The sequence below is a fragment of the Lathyrus oleraceus genome, chromosome 5, assembly GCF_024323335.1.
Source record: "Lathyrus oleraceus cultivar Zhongwan6 chromosome 5, CAAS_Psat_ZW6_1.0, whole genome shotgun sequence".
Classification (NCBI taxonomy): domain Eukaryota; kingdom Viridiplantae; phylum Streptophyta; class Magnoliopsida; order Fabales; family Fabaceae; genus Lathyrus; species Lathyrus oleraceus.
Window position 1 is genome coordinate 221,899,953 of NC_066583.1, and position 18,440 is coordinate 221,918,392.

Below are 18,440 nucleotides of genomic sequence, written 5' to 3' on the forward strand. Positions count from 1 at the left end.
TTTATTAAAGAATCCCTTAATTATTGATAAACTTACAAAGTACACCTCAGCTTTCTTGATGATAATGCGACACATTAACACACACTAAGCTGCAAATCACATAATTATAAAACTAACAAATACTAGTACTAAAAAAGTGACAGCAATTTTTAAATAGAGTGAGCATTAATTTATACAGCATACCTTTCTTAGTGTCCCAGCAACATCCAAAGGTCTAAATAGAAAAGTAAAATAGATTGATTATTCGCATGTGACCATTCTTGTCGGGAATAGGAAGGTGCAGTAGCAATGTCATCCTCTCCAATCATCTATACGTCGGTGATTCCCTTTTTCACCAAATTTCGGAATAACGAAATGTAACAACAATAATACAAAATAACACATTATTGTAATAATAAACAAAATTTAACTTCTTTCTTTGAACAAAAAAATTTAACGTAAATCTGTAACACAGGGTAATGGTAAACTGTTTCTATCTTTGATAACAGAAAGAAGAAGAAGAGGATGAACAGTAATTATAGTTTAACAGAAACGATCAGCATCAGTGTTGTTAGACGGTGGTATCTTGAAGTGCCATAACCTTCCAACACCCTTCACCATGTTCTTCTTACAAAGAAACTCTTCAGCATAAGCCTTCTCCACCTTACGATCCACATCATGCAGAAAAACATGCGTCACACCAGATCCCTTTCTGTTTCTCGCCATAACAGCAGCGGAGAACACGGCGGCCATACGTCCCGGAGCCTCCGCGTAGTACCCTTTAGGCGCGTCTAGCATAATAAGGTCCCACTCCGTATCGTAAACTTCATCCGGTAAATTCTCAAGCGCGAGTTTACAAGCTTTGTTGCCACGTAGGAAGGTTTTAGAAGGAGAGCAAGTGGGCTCGGAGCGGTAAGATGTGATGAGCTTGTGGGCTTCCCGGAGCTGTGTCCGGTAACGAACTGTATGAGCCCGAAGGCCCGGTGCGTCTTTGAGAACGGCTTGAACCCATCGAGGATCTTCTTCAAGGAAGAGCGTGTTGCCACCTGGATTAAACGAGGCCCACATGAGTGAATCGTGACCGAGTCCAAATACCAGAAAGTTGCAGGGACGATTATAGGATTTCAATACATCGAAACTGATCTTGATCTCGGAGACAGATTGTTGAGGAACGACGCGTGATGTGGCGTAGTGGAGTATTGATTGTAGCTGGATCGGGGTTGGGTTGTTGTTGTCGTCGTTTGATCTGGTTCGGATTCCGGTTGAAATTGGACAGTGTAATGATGATGTGTCGGAGGCGGTGATTGCGGTGGCGATGAATAGTGCTGCTCCGATTAATCCAACGGTTGCTAATCCGATGAATAGCTTTCTCTGTTGGAGTGGATAACGGTTCTTCATCTTTTAAGGTTTTTTTTGGTGTTGTTAATGTATTAATAATGCGGTTGTGTTGATGTGTTTGTGTAACATGTTTGTGTTGGGATTTGCTTGAAAGTTAAGAGAAGGTGATGATGAAGGTGGTTTGATTTTGTCAAATGATAATGATGGATTGGATGGGAATGAGGAAAATTGGTAGAGCAAGAGAACGAGTGAGAGTGAGAGGGTTCAATGGCAAAGAGATTAGGGAATGGAATGTTAGTGATTCTTTTTTAAGCAATTGTTTTTGAAGGAATTTGGGATTTTAATATCCAAATTGTTGGGGGCCTCGTTGGGATGGGGATGGTGGTGATTGGGAATTGAAGTTTTAGATGTAGAAACAAACAGTGTGTCATTTTTCAGGGTAATATTATATGTAATTTAGAGAGGGGCTACATGTAGTTGACACCCCTTCACGCGGGTGGTTCACCAATCACTATTGCTATTATTAATTTATAAATAAATAAATTTTAAAAGTTTAAAAAATATTTTTAAATAAAAAAATTATTTTATATATTTATATTTTTTGTGGGTGATAAATGGGTATATCTATATATGGGGTGTCCACCATAAATTATCTTATAAAAAAATGTGTGGTTCAATTGTTACTCAAATCTAAATGAACAAAATTGTTAAAATCAATAAATAACACAATAACAATACACCCATTATTTTCTTACTAATTATCCTACTAAGTGATTCATTATATGGATAAATAAAATTTTGTTTCTCAAGAGATAAGAGATAGATGTTAGATCATATGTCTAGGACAACTTATCTAATTTGTTAAATTAGATTTAACGCATTATGACATCAATAATGCATCAAAGTAAAAACAATAAAGAACACAAAATAATTGTTAACTTAGTTCGGTGTAAACAACACCTACGTTTGAGGGCATAAAAAAGGAAATCAACCTTTTAATAGAATTAGTACAAAAGTTGTTAGATGAGCAAACCCCTTATACAGTGTCACTCTTCTTAATTCTACCATCAATGCATTTCTATTTAGGATTCCCCATAAATATGAGAATCTCCTATCACTTTCTCTCAATCACTAACCCTAGTGATCAATAACAATAATTAGAATGATCAATGTTGAATTTTCAACTCAACTAAACAAACCAACTATTATGCCTTATGATATGAATGAAGTAATATCATGGTGTACAAGAAACACAAATAAAAGATATATTTTATTTTTAATTCAAATTCAAAGTTAAATCTCAATATAAATTGATTTGATCTTCAAACATCTGTCAAACAAATCACATCACACATTGATAAAAGATAATAACAAATTTTGTTGCACAATGCTGCAAAAATTTGTGCCAAAACAACAACAACCTTGTCCTACTTACGAGGGTCACATGATGAGACATGTGTTCTCACTTGTGTCCTTTCTTCACAAAAATATCTTGACCACACCATGTTGTTTTACACAATGCAGTCAATCCAAAAGGAACAATAATCACCCTTTTCGCAAATTTTGATAAAATAATTCTTCAAGACACAACACAATTAAGTATCATAGTCAGAAGTCAAGAGTCGGTTACTACACAATAGTCAGTCAAATACACAATGATGCTCCCATAAACAGCCAAGACATGCAACCATTCATGATCAGTTAATCATGCATGCATATACTACTAACACAAATATATAAACTCACAAAAGGGCCAAATGTCATGCCAGATGCTCCAACATGTGAACACACAACATTTAGATCACAACTAGTTAGAACTAAGCACACAATTAATAACATATATCATATCAACATAACTCATACACCACAAAGTCAGTAGTCAGTAGTTACACCACACTACTACACACCATTACTTCCCCTTTTTTCTATAGTTTAGAAAAGCCAGTCAGTCAACACATATGTCAGTATGTTAGCACATTGACACACACAAACATCAACCAATATCACAGATGTTGAACAAGATGCTTGATGCGGTCTAACTGCAAGTGCACATATATATCACGGTAGTAATAAAAGATGTCGATCTCACAGAGACTTTGTAGTCAACTAAACTGTTATCCACTATTTCTATGTAAATCTAAGGCTAACTAAAAAGGGATTTTCGAAAGGAAGTTTAAAAATTTAGATTTGAAAGATTGAATAAAAATGAGGCCAGAATATGATTGCCTATGTACCTTGGGACTCAGATGAATTGCGACACTTTGTTTTGGGTTAAAATATATTTTGGAGAAAGAATTAGTTTAAAAACACCAGTCTCACATCATCGTGATGTTGATCTGTGTTATATTTCGAAACCGTAAATGTCATGTTGTCGCTCCACACGTACAATTTCGAAACACTTTTTGAAAACTAATAAGTCCTAATTAATGTCTAAAGCGTTGTCATTGTATTTAGAAATAAAATATTCGATTTTTATTGATCGGGTACTGGTCTCACACTATCACAATGTTGACCAGTACCTGAGTGCTTTGAAATCGCAAATGCATAAAATAGACCAGACATCGATCTCACACTGTCGTGTTGTTGACTGGTACCTCAATGATTCGAAATTACAAATGTAGAAAATTTATCGAATATTGGTCTCACATTGTCGTGATGTTGACCAGTATCTAAAAGTTTTCACTGTCATGCAAAATATTTTGAATATTAAATCTTAAAAACTAGAACCAGAAAAATGATTCAAGACTAAAATCGGTGCCAACAATTCATCGAGTCCCGTCGAAACGACGGTCTTCACATCCCGGACTCTAGAAATTTAGCCAGACATGAATGTAGAAATAAATAAGCAATTATAGGTTTTCAAATTAAACAAAGACATAGTAAACGATTTAAAATTATTCAAAGCGATGGTTGCAGATGAATTTTAAGGAGAGCAATAAAAAATTATAATAATAATAACAACAATGGCAGAATTTATAAAGCGAATTGTAAATGGCAGAAAGTAAATGGTGTAGAATTATAAATGGTAGAAAATAAAGGTGGAAAAATAAATTGCAATAACTTAAATGAATCTGAAATGTAAAGATGAAAATAAATGGAATTAAAACTTCGAATGATGACGACAAGATTGTGTAAGACCCCAATTTTGACCCTAAGATCCCTCATGCTATTCTCATCATATGCATTAGCATTGGGTTAACACCTTGACATCCTCCTTACCCCTCATTCACTGGGTTTGCATTGGGAGAGATCACCAAGCACATTTGATTGTATCATACTTCACTTTTCTTTGTTTACTAACCAAAAAACCAAAAATATGTCATTGTATAGTTTAACTCTTTTGTAGGTAGTGCACATGCTCACCTATGCTCTATCAAGCTCATATATAGGGTTTAAGACCCTCATTGCAAGGACCTCAATCAAGAAATGGTTTACTATGGCTCTAAGTATCATATATGAATCTCCATGATCTTCAAATGTTATTTTGATCAAGAAATCATCAAGAGTTTGGAGTTGGTTTGCGTTGGAAACCCTAATTCATCTAGGTATCTTGTGTGACTTCTTCAACACGTTTCTTCACCAATTGATCAAATATTGTAGGTGTTTGATTGGCTGCATTATATGGTAAAACACTAGCTGGATTCTAATGTCTTGACTGATGTCATGACATGGTGTGTATGTGTGACTGCATTGTAGGTTAGAATATCTAACTGTACTCTGATGTCTTGACTGATGTCATGACACACTTGAGTAGTTACTGCAGGATTAGCTAATACAGGATTTATTGAATGTCAAACTGGATGTTGTGACATTCATCCCTGTCAGCAGATACTGAGGAATAGAACAGTTGGTGTTCTGTTAGAGCTCAGTATTCATTTGCAGTCTGGTTATCAAGGAAATACCAGACCTGGCATAAGGCCTACTATATGAATGTCAAACTGGATGTTATGACATTCATCATGGACAGCATATACTGAATAATAGACAGAGTGGTGTTCTGCTACACTTCAGTATGTTTCTTAGTCTGTTCTTCAAGAGGATAACAGAACTGACTTAAGGCCAAATGTGTAAATGTCAAATTGGATACTTTGACATTTATTAATGTAAGTTGTTACTGTAGTATGGTCATTTTGGTCATATACAGGTCAGCAAAATTGTACAGTCTGTTTTCTGGAAAAACAGACTTAGCATATGATCCTTGATGTCAAGCTGAATGTCGTGACATTCATTCCTGACAGCATATGCTATATTGTAGGTTGTTCAGTTTTCTGTTTCAGCTTTTTCTCAGGCTATTCTTCAGGGATTCAACAGCTGAGAGAAAATCCAGGAAATCAACAACCAAGCTACAATTAAGGAACCTAACAAATAGCCTATTTATTAGCACACTAATATGTGGAAATTAGTTAGAATCCTATGTGGCATTATTTGTGGAGGTCTTGAGATATTTTAGGAACTAAATATGGAGATATTTTAGGAACTAAATATGGAGATATTTTAGGAACTAAATATGGAGATATTGTAGGAACTAAATATGGAGATATTTTAGGAACTAAATATTGAGATATTTTAGGAACTAAAAGATTGAAGACCTTGTTTGTAGCAGAAAGTTTCTGCTGATGTTGTAACAGCAAAGGAGAAGTTTGCTGCGATTTCTGAAGGCCCAAATCCAGTTGGGTGATTAGGTTATAAATAGCTGATTGTAACCTAGTTTTTGTAAGCCTCTTAGAATGAATTTTTAGGGGTGTGTGTGAGGTAAACCTCCCAATCTGTGGGAAGGTTACCATGTGTTTCTCAATGGTAAAAGCCGAGAGTATTTGTAACTCAAAGCCTGTAGGCAAGAGTGATTTTGTTCTTGAATGAAGCTGTGAAGCAAGTTTAAGGTGTTTGAACATTACATTGGATTTGTAGTGATAGGAATGGAAACTGGAGGTTTCTATCTAGGAGTTCCTAGGTATAGATTGCATTGGGTAGGGATTAAGTGATGAGTTGTAAACGGGTGAGTTTAACTCTGAATTGATACTACTAATAGTGGATTTTCTTCCTGGCTTGGTATGCCCCCAGACGTAGGTGAGTTGCACCGAACTGGGTTAACAACTGCTTGTGTTTTTACCTTCTGCACACTATATTTTGTCTGTTATAACTCAGTCTAGTTTTAGTCTGTTTATGAAGGGAATAACAGACATGACACATAGCCTGCAGTCTGAATGTCAAACAGAACGTTATGACATTCATCATTGACTGCTGATATTGATGGACTGGTTGATCTGTTACAGTTCACTCATCTGTAATGTTGGGACAGGTGATGTTCAAACCAATGAGACATCATGCTGATAACTGGGCAGGATAAATAAACATAAGGGCTATGTTTGATCTCTATTGTGTGTTTGCACTAGATGGACAGAACTGGATGTTCTTCTTTCCTGTGTTTGCATTAGCAGATGTTGTAACATCTGTGAATGTGTGCATATGAGTACTGGATCATAATTTATATAACTGTCTTGCTGTATTTGCAAAAATGTTAGATCAGATGTCATGATATGGAGTAGAACATCTGAACTCTGACTACACCAGAATTTCAAATATTTAAAGGGATACTTCACATTAAATCATCTTATGCATATATGATCCTTCATGAGTGTAGCACCTCAAATTTGCACCTATCATTGTACATACCATCTCATATTAGGTCATAACATATCATGATACATTGCATAGCATTGCATTGTCCCCAGTTGCCTCAAGAGCAAGCAAGCCAAGAATTAGGTCAAACTGATCAGGAGATCAGTCTACCAATCAAGCAAAGGTGTTTCTCAAAGCCCTAGGGTTTGTCCATCAAGTTCACATGACTTGGAGGTCCATTTGAAGTGTTCAAGTCAAGGGTTGAAGGTTCAGAAGCCATCAGTTCATGCACAGTCAGGCAAAAACCCTAGAAAGTCAACAGTCAGTCAAGGCAATGGATGGTGGCCATTCTTGCAGAATTTGGGCACCATGATCAATAATCAAGAGCTCATACAACTTGGGACATCATTTGAAGTCAAGTCCTCAAGGAATTAGGGTTTGGAATTCGTCAGAAGTGCTTCAGTCACTCCAAAACCCTAGAAAAGTCAAACTTGGTCAACTGTTGATTTAATCAATGATTTGATGAATAGAATTGATCTGAAGGAGCTCATTCATGCTTGTATAAACCTCATCTATCATGTCAAACCTCATCATGGAAGAAAATCAAGTCAAATCAGAAATTTTCCAGAAATAGAAAGTGGACCTGTAATTTCAACTGCCAAAAATGGAAACTTCTTGATCCTCAACTTATATCATGATACAAGCTTCAAATGAATTTTTGCCCAACATGAAAGTTGAAGATCTTGTTCTCCCATTTTCAAAAAAGTCCAAGAACTCTCAAATCCCATGTGTGGTTGTCAAGATATGATCAAATCATTTTCACCAATTTTTGAACTTCAACAAGCCATATCTCTCAAACCATAAGGCCAAATTTGGTGGGGTTTTTTCCTACAAACCACATTTTTCATCCTCTTTCCAAAAATATAAATTTCATTCATTAAAACCTTGCCAATCAAAATGGCATTTTTGGACCTTTTTCATTTAAATTCAAAGTTTGACCAAACTTTGACTTTTTGAATTAAGATTTTTTTTTACCAATTGGCCAATTGGGAAATGTTTCATATATCATTTGTGATTTGTTCCAAGCCTTAAACCATGTCCATACCATCATTCCACCACCATTTTGGACCAAAAGCACAATTTGGCAATTTTGCAAATGGGAGCATATAAGCAAGGCAAGTACAACAATTGTTAAGCAACACAAAACAGCATTTGTATTGGTCTGTATACAGCCTGTTTCAAGCCCACTCGACCAACTTTCACACCTCCACTTCATTTGTACATAATTAGCAAATGTGCAATAAGCTTCATTTAAGTAAAAGCAAGGTACAGCCTTTCAAGTAGACCACAAACAGCAATTTGAATGGTCCTTCTGCAGCATTTCACAAGCCCACTCGACCCGCTAACACACCTCCATTATCCACTTTGGTACAAATTAGCAAAGTTGCAAATCATGTCATTAAACAAAAACCAGCTTAACACATCATTAGCAGACCTTAAACAGATGATATTTAAGTCTCATTTTCTGGATTGCAACCCTAGTTTTTGACAGCCACAAAACAGAAAAACACATACTCTCCTTCTTGCGTTTTGGCCTGTTAGCAAAATTCTGCAAAACCCTTGAAGAAACTCGAGTAACCTTGATTCCTTCATCATCCAAACCACATTTTGAAGCTTAATCAACCTCCATTCCCTTGCTGTAACAGCTCCTTCTCACTCTGTTTTCACCAAAGCTTAGTAATGGAAAATCGTGAGTTGGACACTTTCAAGCATCTTTGAGCTGGCTTACTTCAAGAATCCTCCATCCTAGAGCACGAGGAGGGACTGTTTGAGCTTAAAATCACCAGAACAACACTGCAGCTCGACTTTCTTCAAAACAAGTAAGTGATTCGATCTTCACCATTTACCAAATCATGAGATGTTTTAGATAGGTCTTGGTATGCTTGTTCCACTGCAACTTGTTTCATGTGATATGGTTTTGCATTGAGTGAGAAATCTGCTTTGTAAGTTTTGTGTCCATACTTGTTTTGCTCGATCTGCTTTATTCATGATGAGTTAGTGAAAATGGATAGCACACTCACGTTATATGTTGCATGATGATTCTATTGGTGTGTTTGTTTGGTCATTCTGGGCCATTTGAAAATTCGAGTTGAATGAAGGTGATGAATGATGCTGCTGTTTAAACCCTAGAAATTGCCAGATTTTTGCATGAATGTGTATGCTCTATTGCTGTTTAGATGTGTGTGAACATGATTATATTATTGCCCTGCTGTTTACCACGATGCTTGAATGTCGATTGATGGTGTTTTGTTGATTACATGATGCTTAACCATGCTGCTAAAACCCTGCTGCAGTTTTGAAACCCCATGAGCATTGTCCTGAAATCCATGTGAAACATGTTGTATGCTGTTGTTTGGTTGCAGTAGGAACATTACCAAAGCCATGTTAGTTGTATGTTGTTGGAATTTCGATTTGATGATGATGTTGATGAACCAAGTTTCTAAAACCCTAGCAGCATTTTTCCAGAAAAACAAATGTGATTGGCTGTTGTTGTTGTTTGGCTGCGTGTGGTACTGTTCCATTGAGGAACTACCAATCACAACATTTCATTTGGTCTGCATGAAACGCAGAGTTTTGTTTAATGAAAGGGATATTTACTCAAATGCCATCGGTTGACCTTGTTTGACCATATGCCATGCTATGTGTTTCATACTTTGTTCAATTATTCGTCCAACTTCAACAATTCATTTTTTATCCATTTTAACTCCAAAAATTGTGGGATTTTTTGCATTAAACTCATGAATGTGTCCTCTATTTTATTGTTATTTTTAATTAATTTTCCATGGTCTGGATTTTAAATGATAAATGATTTCCCAACATGTATGCATAAATGATACATTGAGCCATTCCTCTTGTGAAATTGTCATGATACATCCAATGAGCCTGAAATTTTTTGTGGTGAAACTAGACACATTGAACTTCATTTCCATATAAAGTTTGTGCATTTATCATTTGTGGTTTGTGAGTTACAAATTTTTGAAGTTATGTGTTACATTTGGTGCTACATGAATGATATGCATTTTCCCAATTTTTGTTCACATGCTTCCTGGCCTCCATATGACTCCAAATTTTGCATGAATCATCTATCACATGTCTAGTTTGTGCATGAATTTTCTTGGAATTAATCATGCTGTTTTCCATTTGATTGAGAATTTTCTTCCATGCTTAGTCATTTGTTGACTTTTTGTGCTATACATTGCCAAATCCTTTGTGAAATTCTCATATCATATTGTATGTCCATGAAATTTCATATGTGATAACTAGACATCTCAAGCTTTGCATTGGTGTTAATCTCATTCATTTCTCTTCTGTTTTCAATTTGATATGATTTTTTGAAGTTGACCCATGCTTGTTGACTTTCACCATGCTTGCTTGAATTTGGTTTGACTTCATGATTTTAATTGACTGCCTTCCTCTCATCCAAATGCCATGAAATTTGACATGCTTGCTATGCTAGATGTTAGGATTGAGTGTGATTTATTTCATGATTTTTGAGATTGTTTGGGTTGACTTTTGGAAGAGGTCTTGCTGTTGACCTATTTGTGCTCTTTCTTGCCATGCTTTGCATCCTTTTGCATATGAAATGACATTGATGCATGATTTTATTGTGAATCCAATTGAGATTGCTTATTAAATGCTTGAACATGAATTGGGTTGACTTTCCTTTGCTGTTTGACTTTTTTTCTTTCACCTTTGACCCTAGGCTAGTCCTAGTGGTCTTCTGAGCTTACATTTGAGCTATTGTTTCAGGTTGAGCACCAATGCCCCAAAGACCATTCAAATTTGATTGAGTTGGATTATATATTGTGCTAACCCTTTGTTTTGTAGGTGTGACTCACATACTTGAGTCTTTGGCTTTGTGCCTTGGCACCTCTGTTTATGGTTGACTGTTGTTTATTCATTTCTTTTGGTTTGAACTGTTGACTTGTTTACTAATGAGTTTGACTTTTTCAGGTACACTTTAGTTGCTTTAGTTGCTTGCTTTGCTTTTTAGCATTTGCTTTGAGGTATAAACCTTTCTTCTTCATGTAGTCTGGAGACCCGGTCTGTTATTTGACCGGGCAAACTGTCTGAAGTCCTCCTTAAGAGGCAATGCCTGTGTGTGTTTAAAATTGTCCCAAGCAGGAAAAGTCCTCATTTGAGGCAATTGGTGGAAGGTAGGGATAAGCAATCTATCCCCCACTATTCAGTGTGTCCTCTCTTTGCTCCCATTACATGGTTGAAGCATTGAGATAAAAACCCAAGATCTAATCGAGTCAATAATGGGGAAAGAGTTCCATCTTTCTGAACTCCCCCACTTTCTATTTGATGCTCTCTCTGATCTGAGATAGAAGCAATGAGGCACACCCCTCATCTCCTCTTCATCTGCTTCACCTTAGCCTCTCAATGGCAAGGTTAAGAGCGACCTTCACCTATTACAGTGGACTTTTAAAGTCAAACCCTCTTGTGTGAGCCCCCATTGTTTGGCTATAGAGTGTGTTGTTTGATATTCATTGATTGATTGATTGCTTCATATGCACTTGTTTGCCTGTATGTTATGCATTTATCATCATCATCAATTGCCATTAATGCATGTTCATCTCATTTGCTTTTGTGATGCTATCATTGTTGTTTGCCCATTGAGGACAACTGTAAGTCCATGTCTTTGGCATTTGCTCCTATGATATGGAAGGATAGAGTGTAAGACCTCATTGGTCACTCATATCTTCTGTTTTATCTGTTTGTATGTGAGGATACAGTTATAAGTCCCTGTAAGTTGGCATCTGTTTTCCTGTGATCATAATTTGATCTGTTTGATTTGTATGTGAGGTTGCAATTGTAAGTCCCTGTAAGTTGGCATTTGCTTTCCTGTGAACATATGTTGCTTTTGTTCTTGTATGTGAGGATCCATTGTAAGTCCCTGTAATGTGGCATTGGATTTCCTATGAGCATATCTGTGGAGTTAACCTAAGTCCAGACAGATTGGCAGTTGACTTTCATATCTCATTTCTTGTTTTCTTCTGTGGAGATTAGTGTAAGTCCATTGAGTGGCATCTGATATCCTGTTTTGTTTTAGGAGACTGGTGTAAATCCATCTATTGGTATCCGGTATCCGCTTTTATTTCTTTTCCTGTGGAGATTAGTGTAAGTCCATTGAGTGGCATCTGATATCCTGTTTTGTTTTAGGAGACTGGTGTAAATCCATCTATTGGTATCCGGTATCCGCTTTTATTTCTTTTCCTGTGGAGATTAGTGTAAGACCATTGAGTGGCTTCTGATATCCCATTTTGTTTTAGGAGATTGGTATAAGACCATTGATTGGCATCCGGTATCCGTTTTTCTTTTACTTTGATTGTTTGTTATTGCTCATTGCTATTCCAAAGGACACACTTGAATCATCTCCTATATGATCTCAAGAAGTGAACTTTCTAAGAAGTTTTACAATCCACCTTCATCCATTCATCATTCATTATGTCCTAAAACCTTCTCACACTTTATCTTTTAAACTTGACATAAGTGTTGTGCAAACTTCTTCATGTTTTTCTAACTAAAAACCTGGACTCCAAGTCCTTGACTCTTTTTTTCAAAACTTCATTTTCATAATACTTCTTTGAATCAATCCTAATCATACTCTGACTTCAATTTCATAATCACAATCAATTAACTCCACTCATTCACTTGTTTTGGCTTTGTCCATTAATCTTTTCATGCATTAGCCATAGGCTTCAATTATCATTGTGGTTGATGTAAATCTTGCCTATCCTTAGTGAGTCGACAGTAAGACTTCCGTACTGAAAACAGGGTTAACCCCTCTAGTGCGTCGAAGCTATCCTCACATGGTGGATGTTGTCCTTGGTCGAGTGTTCTCCCATTGATAATGAAAAGCCTCAGTGCTTGTGTTTAAAACTGAATCCACCAACTTTTTGGAAATCTTTTAGCCGAACTACGGCGTTCTGATCCTTACCTTTGATGGAAGGTACGTAGGCAACGGGTTCATCCGTTCGAACCCAATAAACCAATAAAAAATGTATATTCTTTTCTCATCATCCCAATCATGTTTGCACAATATTTATGTCATAACAAATAACAATTTAGTACAACAAGTGTGAAAAGGGCTCCCTAGGAGTACCTAGGACGTAGTGGGTGCCTAACACCTTCCCATTGCGTAATTTACCCCTTACCCAGACTCTCTGATCTTTTTATTAGTTTTCTACGTGTAAAACTTCTTAGGCTTTTGTTCGCTTTTTAGCCAATCCTTTGGATAAATAAAAGTGCGGTGGCGACTCGAAATTTCAATGTATCTCATAGCTTATGATTTAATCGATAGATCATATAGCGACGAATACACCGCTACAGAAAAGTGGCGACTCTGCTGGGGATCCTCATCCTTGGCGGTAGTGCCTACTTTTCACCCTTGTTGTGCTATATTGTTATTTGTTATTCGACTTATTCTTGTACAATTTGGGATCACTGTATTGATTGTAATGTGTGAATTGCTTGCTATACATTGCTGTTTGCTTTGGTGATTTGTGAGATGAGTTCTATACCCGAACTCGAGTGCACTCTAGGATAGGAGAATGGCATAGTCTCGTTGACTGGTGTGGAGTAGTCCTTAGCCAGTTGACTTGCGAGTCCATTCACTTGGTGGAGGTCATGTTGAACTAATAATGTCACACGAGTTATTTGTGGTTAGGCATTATTCTTTCAATCATGTGCCGCAGAAGCCAAGGACCTTAGTTTACCAAACCCATCTTGGCCTATTTTTTAGGACCGTAGTGCGGAGGTCGTTCAGATGTCAGTTCTGATACGATTGTCACGCGATACTACACTCATAAGAGTTTCTCTTGAGAATATTCTTGGAATACGAGTATTCGTTCCTCCGAAAATATTCGAAAGATGGAACGATGATTATGGGAACCTCTGATAGAACATGTCCGGCAGGTTTAAACCCTAGTACACTCCCTTTGGGTGGTTCTTAACCGAGACTCCATGCTCGTGACTCTCAACAAACCCATGATTCGTGGTTGAGTCGTTCAAACATTGTTAATATCAATGGATCCCGGATCAGGGGTAAAACCTAAATCCACCAAAGCGGCTGGTTGATATTAGGGATGTTTGAACCGGTTCATGTACCGTTAATATTAATGGAACTTGGGTGTCGATCAGGTGAAAACCTAAATCCACCAAAATGGATGATTGATATTAGGGGTACATAGAGCTTTCCCACGACCTTTGTTTGGTGTGCCTTGCTTGATCCTTGAGTGTGTTTGTTGCATTCATGCATTCATGCATTCATCCGCATACATGTCATCATCAGAAAAAGGAAATTTTCAAGGAACTTAAAGGGTTTATTTGCAAAATTTTCAGACAATGGAAAGACCAAAGAGGCATACAAAGAAGTACAGCTTTAAGCAGCCTGACGTAAAAGAGTTAAGGAATCTGACATCATATGTATTAGATCCCTTGGGTTTCAAAGCTCGCTATGGGAAGCTTCTGCCTCTGCTCACCACTCAGGTTGACGAAGGATTGATGAGTACTCTAGCTCAGTTCTATGATCCACTCTACCATTGCTTCTTATTTCCGGACTTCCAGCTACTGCCGACTTTGGAGGAATATTCTCACCTTATTGGGATTCCTATTCTGGATCAGGTGCCGTTCAGTGGCTTAGAGGATATTCTATCTGCTCGAGAGATTGCTAGCTTGTTGCATATAGATGAAGATCTGATTAGAGCTAATCTAACTACCAAAGGCGGAATTCAAGGTTTTCCTTCCGAGTTCCTCATTGCCCAAGCTACCTTTTATGGGAAGGCCATGAGTGAGGATGCCTTTGAGGCTCTATTTGTGCTACTCATCTATGGATTGGTGCTGTTTCCCAACTTCGACAAGTTCGTGGACATGAACGCCATTAGGATCTTTTCAGTCCTTAATCCAGTTCCGACTTTGTTGGGTGATGCTTATGTCTCCTTGCACCTCAGGAATATGAAGAATGGAGGAGTCATTGTCTGCTGTTTACCCCTGCTGTACAAGTGGTTTATTTCGCACTTGCCGCAGACAGTTGCTTTTAAGGAGAACAAGGGATGTCTACGGTGGCCTCAGAGACTCATGTCTCTCACTAATGATGATATCACCTGGTATGATCGCGTGTATGATACCGTCCAGATCATCGACTATTGTGGGGAATTCCCTAATGTACCTCTTCTTGGCACATGTGGTGGGATTACCTACAATCCTATTCTTGCACGTCGTCAGCTTGGGTTCCCCCTAAAGGATAAACCTAATAGCATTTTGTTAGAAGGCATATTCTTCCAGGAGGGTAAAGATCCCCAAGGCCTGAAAGCTAGATTTGTCCGTGCTTGGCGCAGTATTCGCAAGAAGAGTAGGAATGAGTTGGGTCCAAAGAACTGCATTGCTTTGGAGCCCTATACCTCTTGGGTCAGACAGAGAGCTGCTACCTACCTGATGCCGTATGATCATCCGAGACCTACACTGTTGGATGTGGCTGGGCCTTCAACCCTCCCTACCCAACGTGTAGAGGAGTTGAGAGAGGAGGACCTTTCGCGTGCCTGGATCCGTGAGAGGGAGGAATTGCTGCAGCAGCTCAAGGAGAAGGATGCTATGATTGAATTTCTCGAGCACCGAGTGATCGACGATCCGAACGACACTTGGACTTCTCTGCTTCCTCAGTCATCCAAATTCTGGAAGAGGAAGTATGATCGACTTGCAAAGGAGAAAGCTGACATGGAGGCTGCCTATGAGAGGGAGATCAAGAAGTTGTGCACTTCCCGTCTTCCAGCATCCCGAGCTTCTAGGGATCCATAGGATGTCATTTACCTTTTCTCTTTGTAATGAATCAAAAATGCTGTATTTCTTTGTCTCAATATATTGAATGAAATATTTTCCATAAGCAATTAAAATGTTTAAATATTCAAAATATTGCAAGTGATACCCTAAGAGTTCCTTGAAAACAAAGCATTTGCACAAGCATTGCATGCATCATCTTTGCATAAACAGGTGTTCTCAGGCCGTCTTCTCACTTTGATTCCTGTGTCCAGACAGGATAGCTGATCAAAGGCCGCACCGCTACTCAATGCGACTCAACCATCAACGCAACATGGATCAAGTACAGGCCGAGTTAGCTGAGATGAGGGCTAACATGGCCCAGTTCATGCACATGATGCAAGGGGTTGCGCAAGGGCAAGAAGAACTCCGAGCACTGGTTCAGAGGCAAGAAGCTGTTATTCCACCGCCTAACCAGGCTTTGCCAGAAGGAAATCCAGTTCCTGACACTCCTGCTGCTGCTATTCCCGTCAACAACTACGCTGTGGGTGAAGAGTTGAGGGGTATCCGAGTTGACGGTCAACCGATTGCTCCAGATATTGCTAGTGCCAGAGTCATTCATGCTCCAGCCCGTAACAGAATTCCAATTGTCGACAGACAAGAGGATTTGTTCACTATGCTCAGCGAAGACGACGACATCTTGGGTAGAAATGATGCGAGAGATCGCAAAGTTGAGGCCCTTGCTGAGAAGATCAGGGCAATGGAATGTCAAAACTCCCTCGGTTTTGATGTTACCAATATGGGATTGGTAGGAGGACTGAGAATCCCGCACAAGTTCAAGGCGCCGTCATTTGACAAATATAACGGTACCTCCTGCCCTCGCACCCACGTGCAGGCATACTACAGAAAGATATCCGCATACACAGACGATGAGAAGATGTGGATGTATTTCTTCCAAGACAGCCTATCTGGGGCGTCTTTGGATTGGTATATGGAGTTGAAGCGGGATTCCATTAGATGCTGGAGAGACCTGGGTGAGGCGTTCCTCAGGCAGTATAAGCATAACATGGACATGGCTCCGACCAGGACTCAGCTGCAAAGTCTTTGCCAGAAAAACAATGAGAGCTTCAAAGAGTACGCCCAGAGATGGCGCGAACTAGCGGCAAGAGTTCAACCCCCTATGCTGGAAAGGGAGTTGACTGACATGTTCATCAGTACTCTTCAGGGGGTGTACATGGACCGGATGGGAAGCTGCCCATTCGGAAGTTTTTCTGACGTCGTCATCTGCGGCGAAAGAACTGAGAGTCTAATCAAGGCTGGGAGGATCCATGATGCAGGTTCCTCATCTTCTTCCAAGAAACCCTTCTCTGGGGCACCTCGCCGTAGAGAAGGAGAAACTAATGTTGTGCAGCACAGAGGGGGTGCGTACAAGGCCAACACTACCCGAGATCAGTATCGTCCAGTGGCTGCAGTGACTATTCCTGCACCTCAACCTCGTCCACAACAACAGAGAGTTCAACAACAACCGCAACAACCGCAACAACAGCAGCAACAGCAGCAACGTCCCTATCAGCCGAGACAGGGTTTGCAGCCTAATAGAAGATTTGACCCATTACCCATGACGTATGCTGAGCTTCTGCCTGAGTTGCTCAGATTGGGTTTCGTGGAGTTGCGTACAATGGCTACTCCAACAGTATTGCCGCTTGGGTATGATGCGAACGTTCGCTGTGACTTTCACTCTGGGGCACCAGGCCACCATACTGAAAGATGCCGAGCTTTGCAGCACAAAGTTCAAGACTTGATCGATGCTAAGGCGATCAATTTTGCTCCGGTGCCGAATGTAGTAAACAATCCTATGCCTCAGCATGGCGGGCATAGGGTTAACAATGTTGAAGATGGAGAGGCTGAAGACTTGATTGTGAATGTTGATGAAGTTCAGACTTCTTTGTTAACAATCAAGGGTCGTCTACTGAAGGGGGGTGTTGACCCAGGATGTGAAGAAGATTGTTTGAGCTGTACAGAAGCTACTGATGGTTGTGACCAGCTGAAGGCTGGTATTCAAAGATTAATGGATGAAGGCTGTCTGCAGTTCAGCCGGGCCATTAAAGATGATGGGGCAGTGTCTACTGTCACCATATTTTACAAGCCGTCTGAAGGACGAGGGCGTGGAACTGTCAGTGCACCCACAACAAACAATGCTCCGGTCACCATTCCAGCTCCGGTAACCATCCGCGCTCCGACTACTATTGTTGTGCCTGGCAGAAGGCAGATTGAAAATAGTAGAGCAGTTCCCTGGAGATATGACGACGCCTATCGCCGAGATAGAAAAGTTGGTAACCAGACGAGACCAGTTGTGCAAGCTCCGGTTACAATCAGTGCTCCTGTGAGAGTTCCTGTTGTTGCAAGTCCTGTGGTGGACAATGTTGGAGGACCAGGAGGCTTCACCAGGAGCGGACGACTGTTTGCTCCTCAGCCTGTGAGGGATGCTACTGCTGAGGCATCCGCCAGAGCTAAGGGCAAACAGGCAATGGTTGACGAGGAACCGGCTCAGAAGGAGGTTGAGGGTTCTTTCCAGAAAGACGTTGAGGAGTTTATGAAGATCATTAAAAAGAGTGACTACAAGATCGTGGATCAGCTCAACCAAACTCCTTCAAAGATTTCGATACTCTCTTTGCTGATGTGTTCTG

At 39.3% G+C, this 18,440-nt stretch overlaps 1 protein-coding gene across 1 annotated transcript; it reads right to left on the minus strand.

Moving 5' to 3' along the window:
• Nucleotides 1–309: 309 nt before the first annotated feature.
• On the minus strand, nt 310–1,766 carry LOC127083116 (probable methyltransferase At1g27930). The gene has a single exon (XM_051023356.1). The coding sequence runs from the start codon at nt 1,375–1,377 to the stop codon at nt 523–525; it is 855 nt and encodes a 284-aa protein (XP_050879313.1). The 5' UTR covers nt 1,378–1,766; the 3' UTR covers nt 310–522.
• Nucleotides 1,767–18,440: the final 16,674 nt, after the last annotated feature.

Bases quoted from the DNA above. Each gene is read 5' to 3' on its own strand.
- LOC127083116 (XM_051023356.1), bottom strand. From the start codon at position 1,377: ATGAAGAACCGTTATCCACTCCAACAGAGAAAGCTATTCATCGGATTA.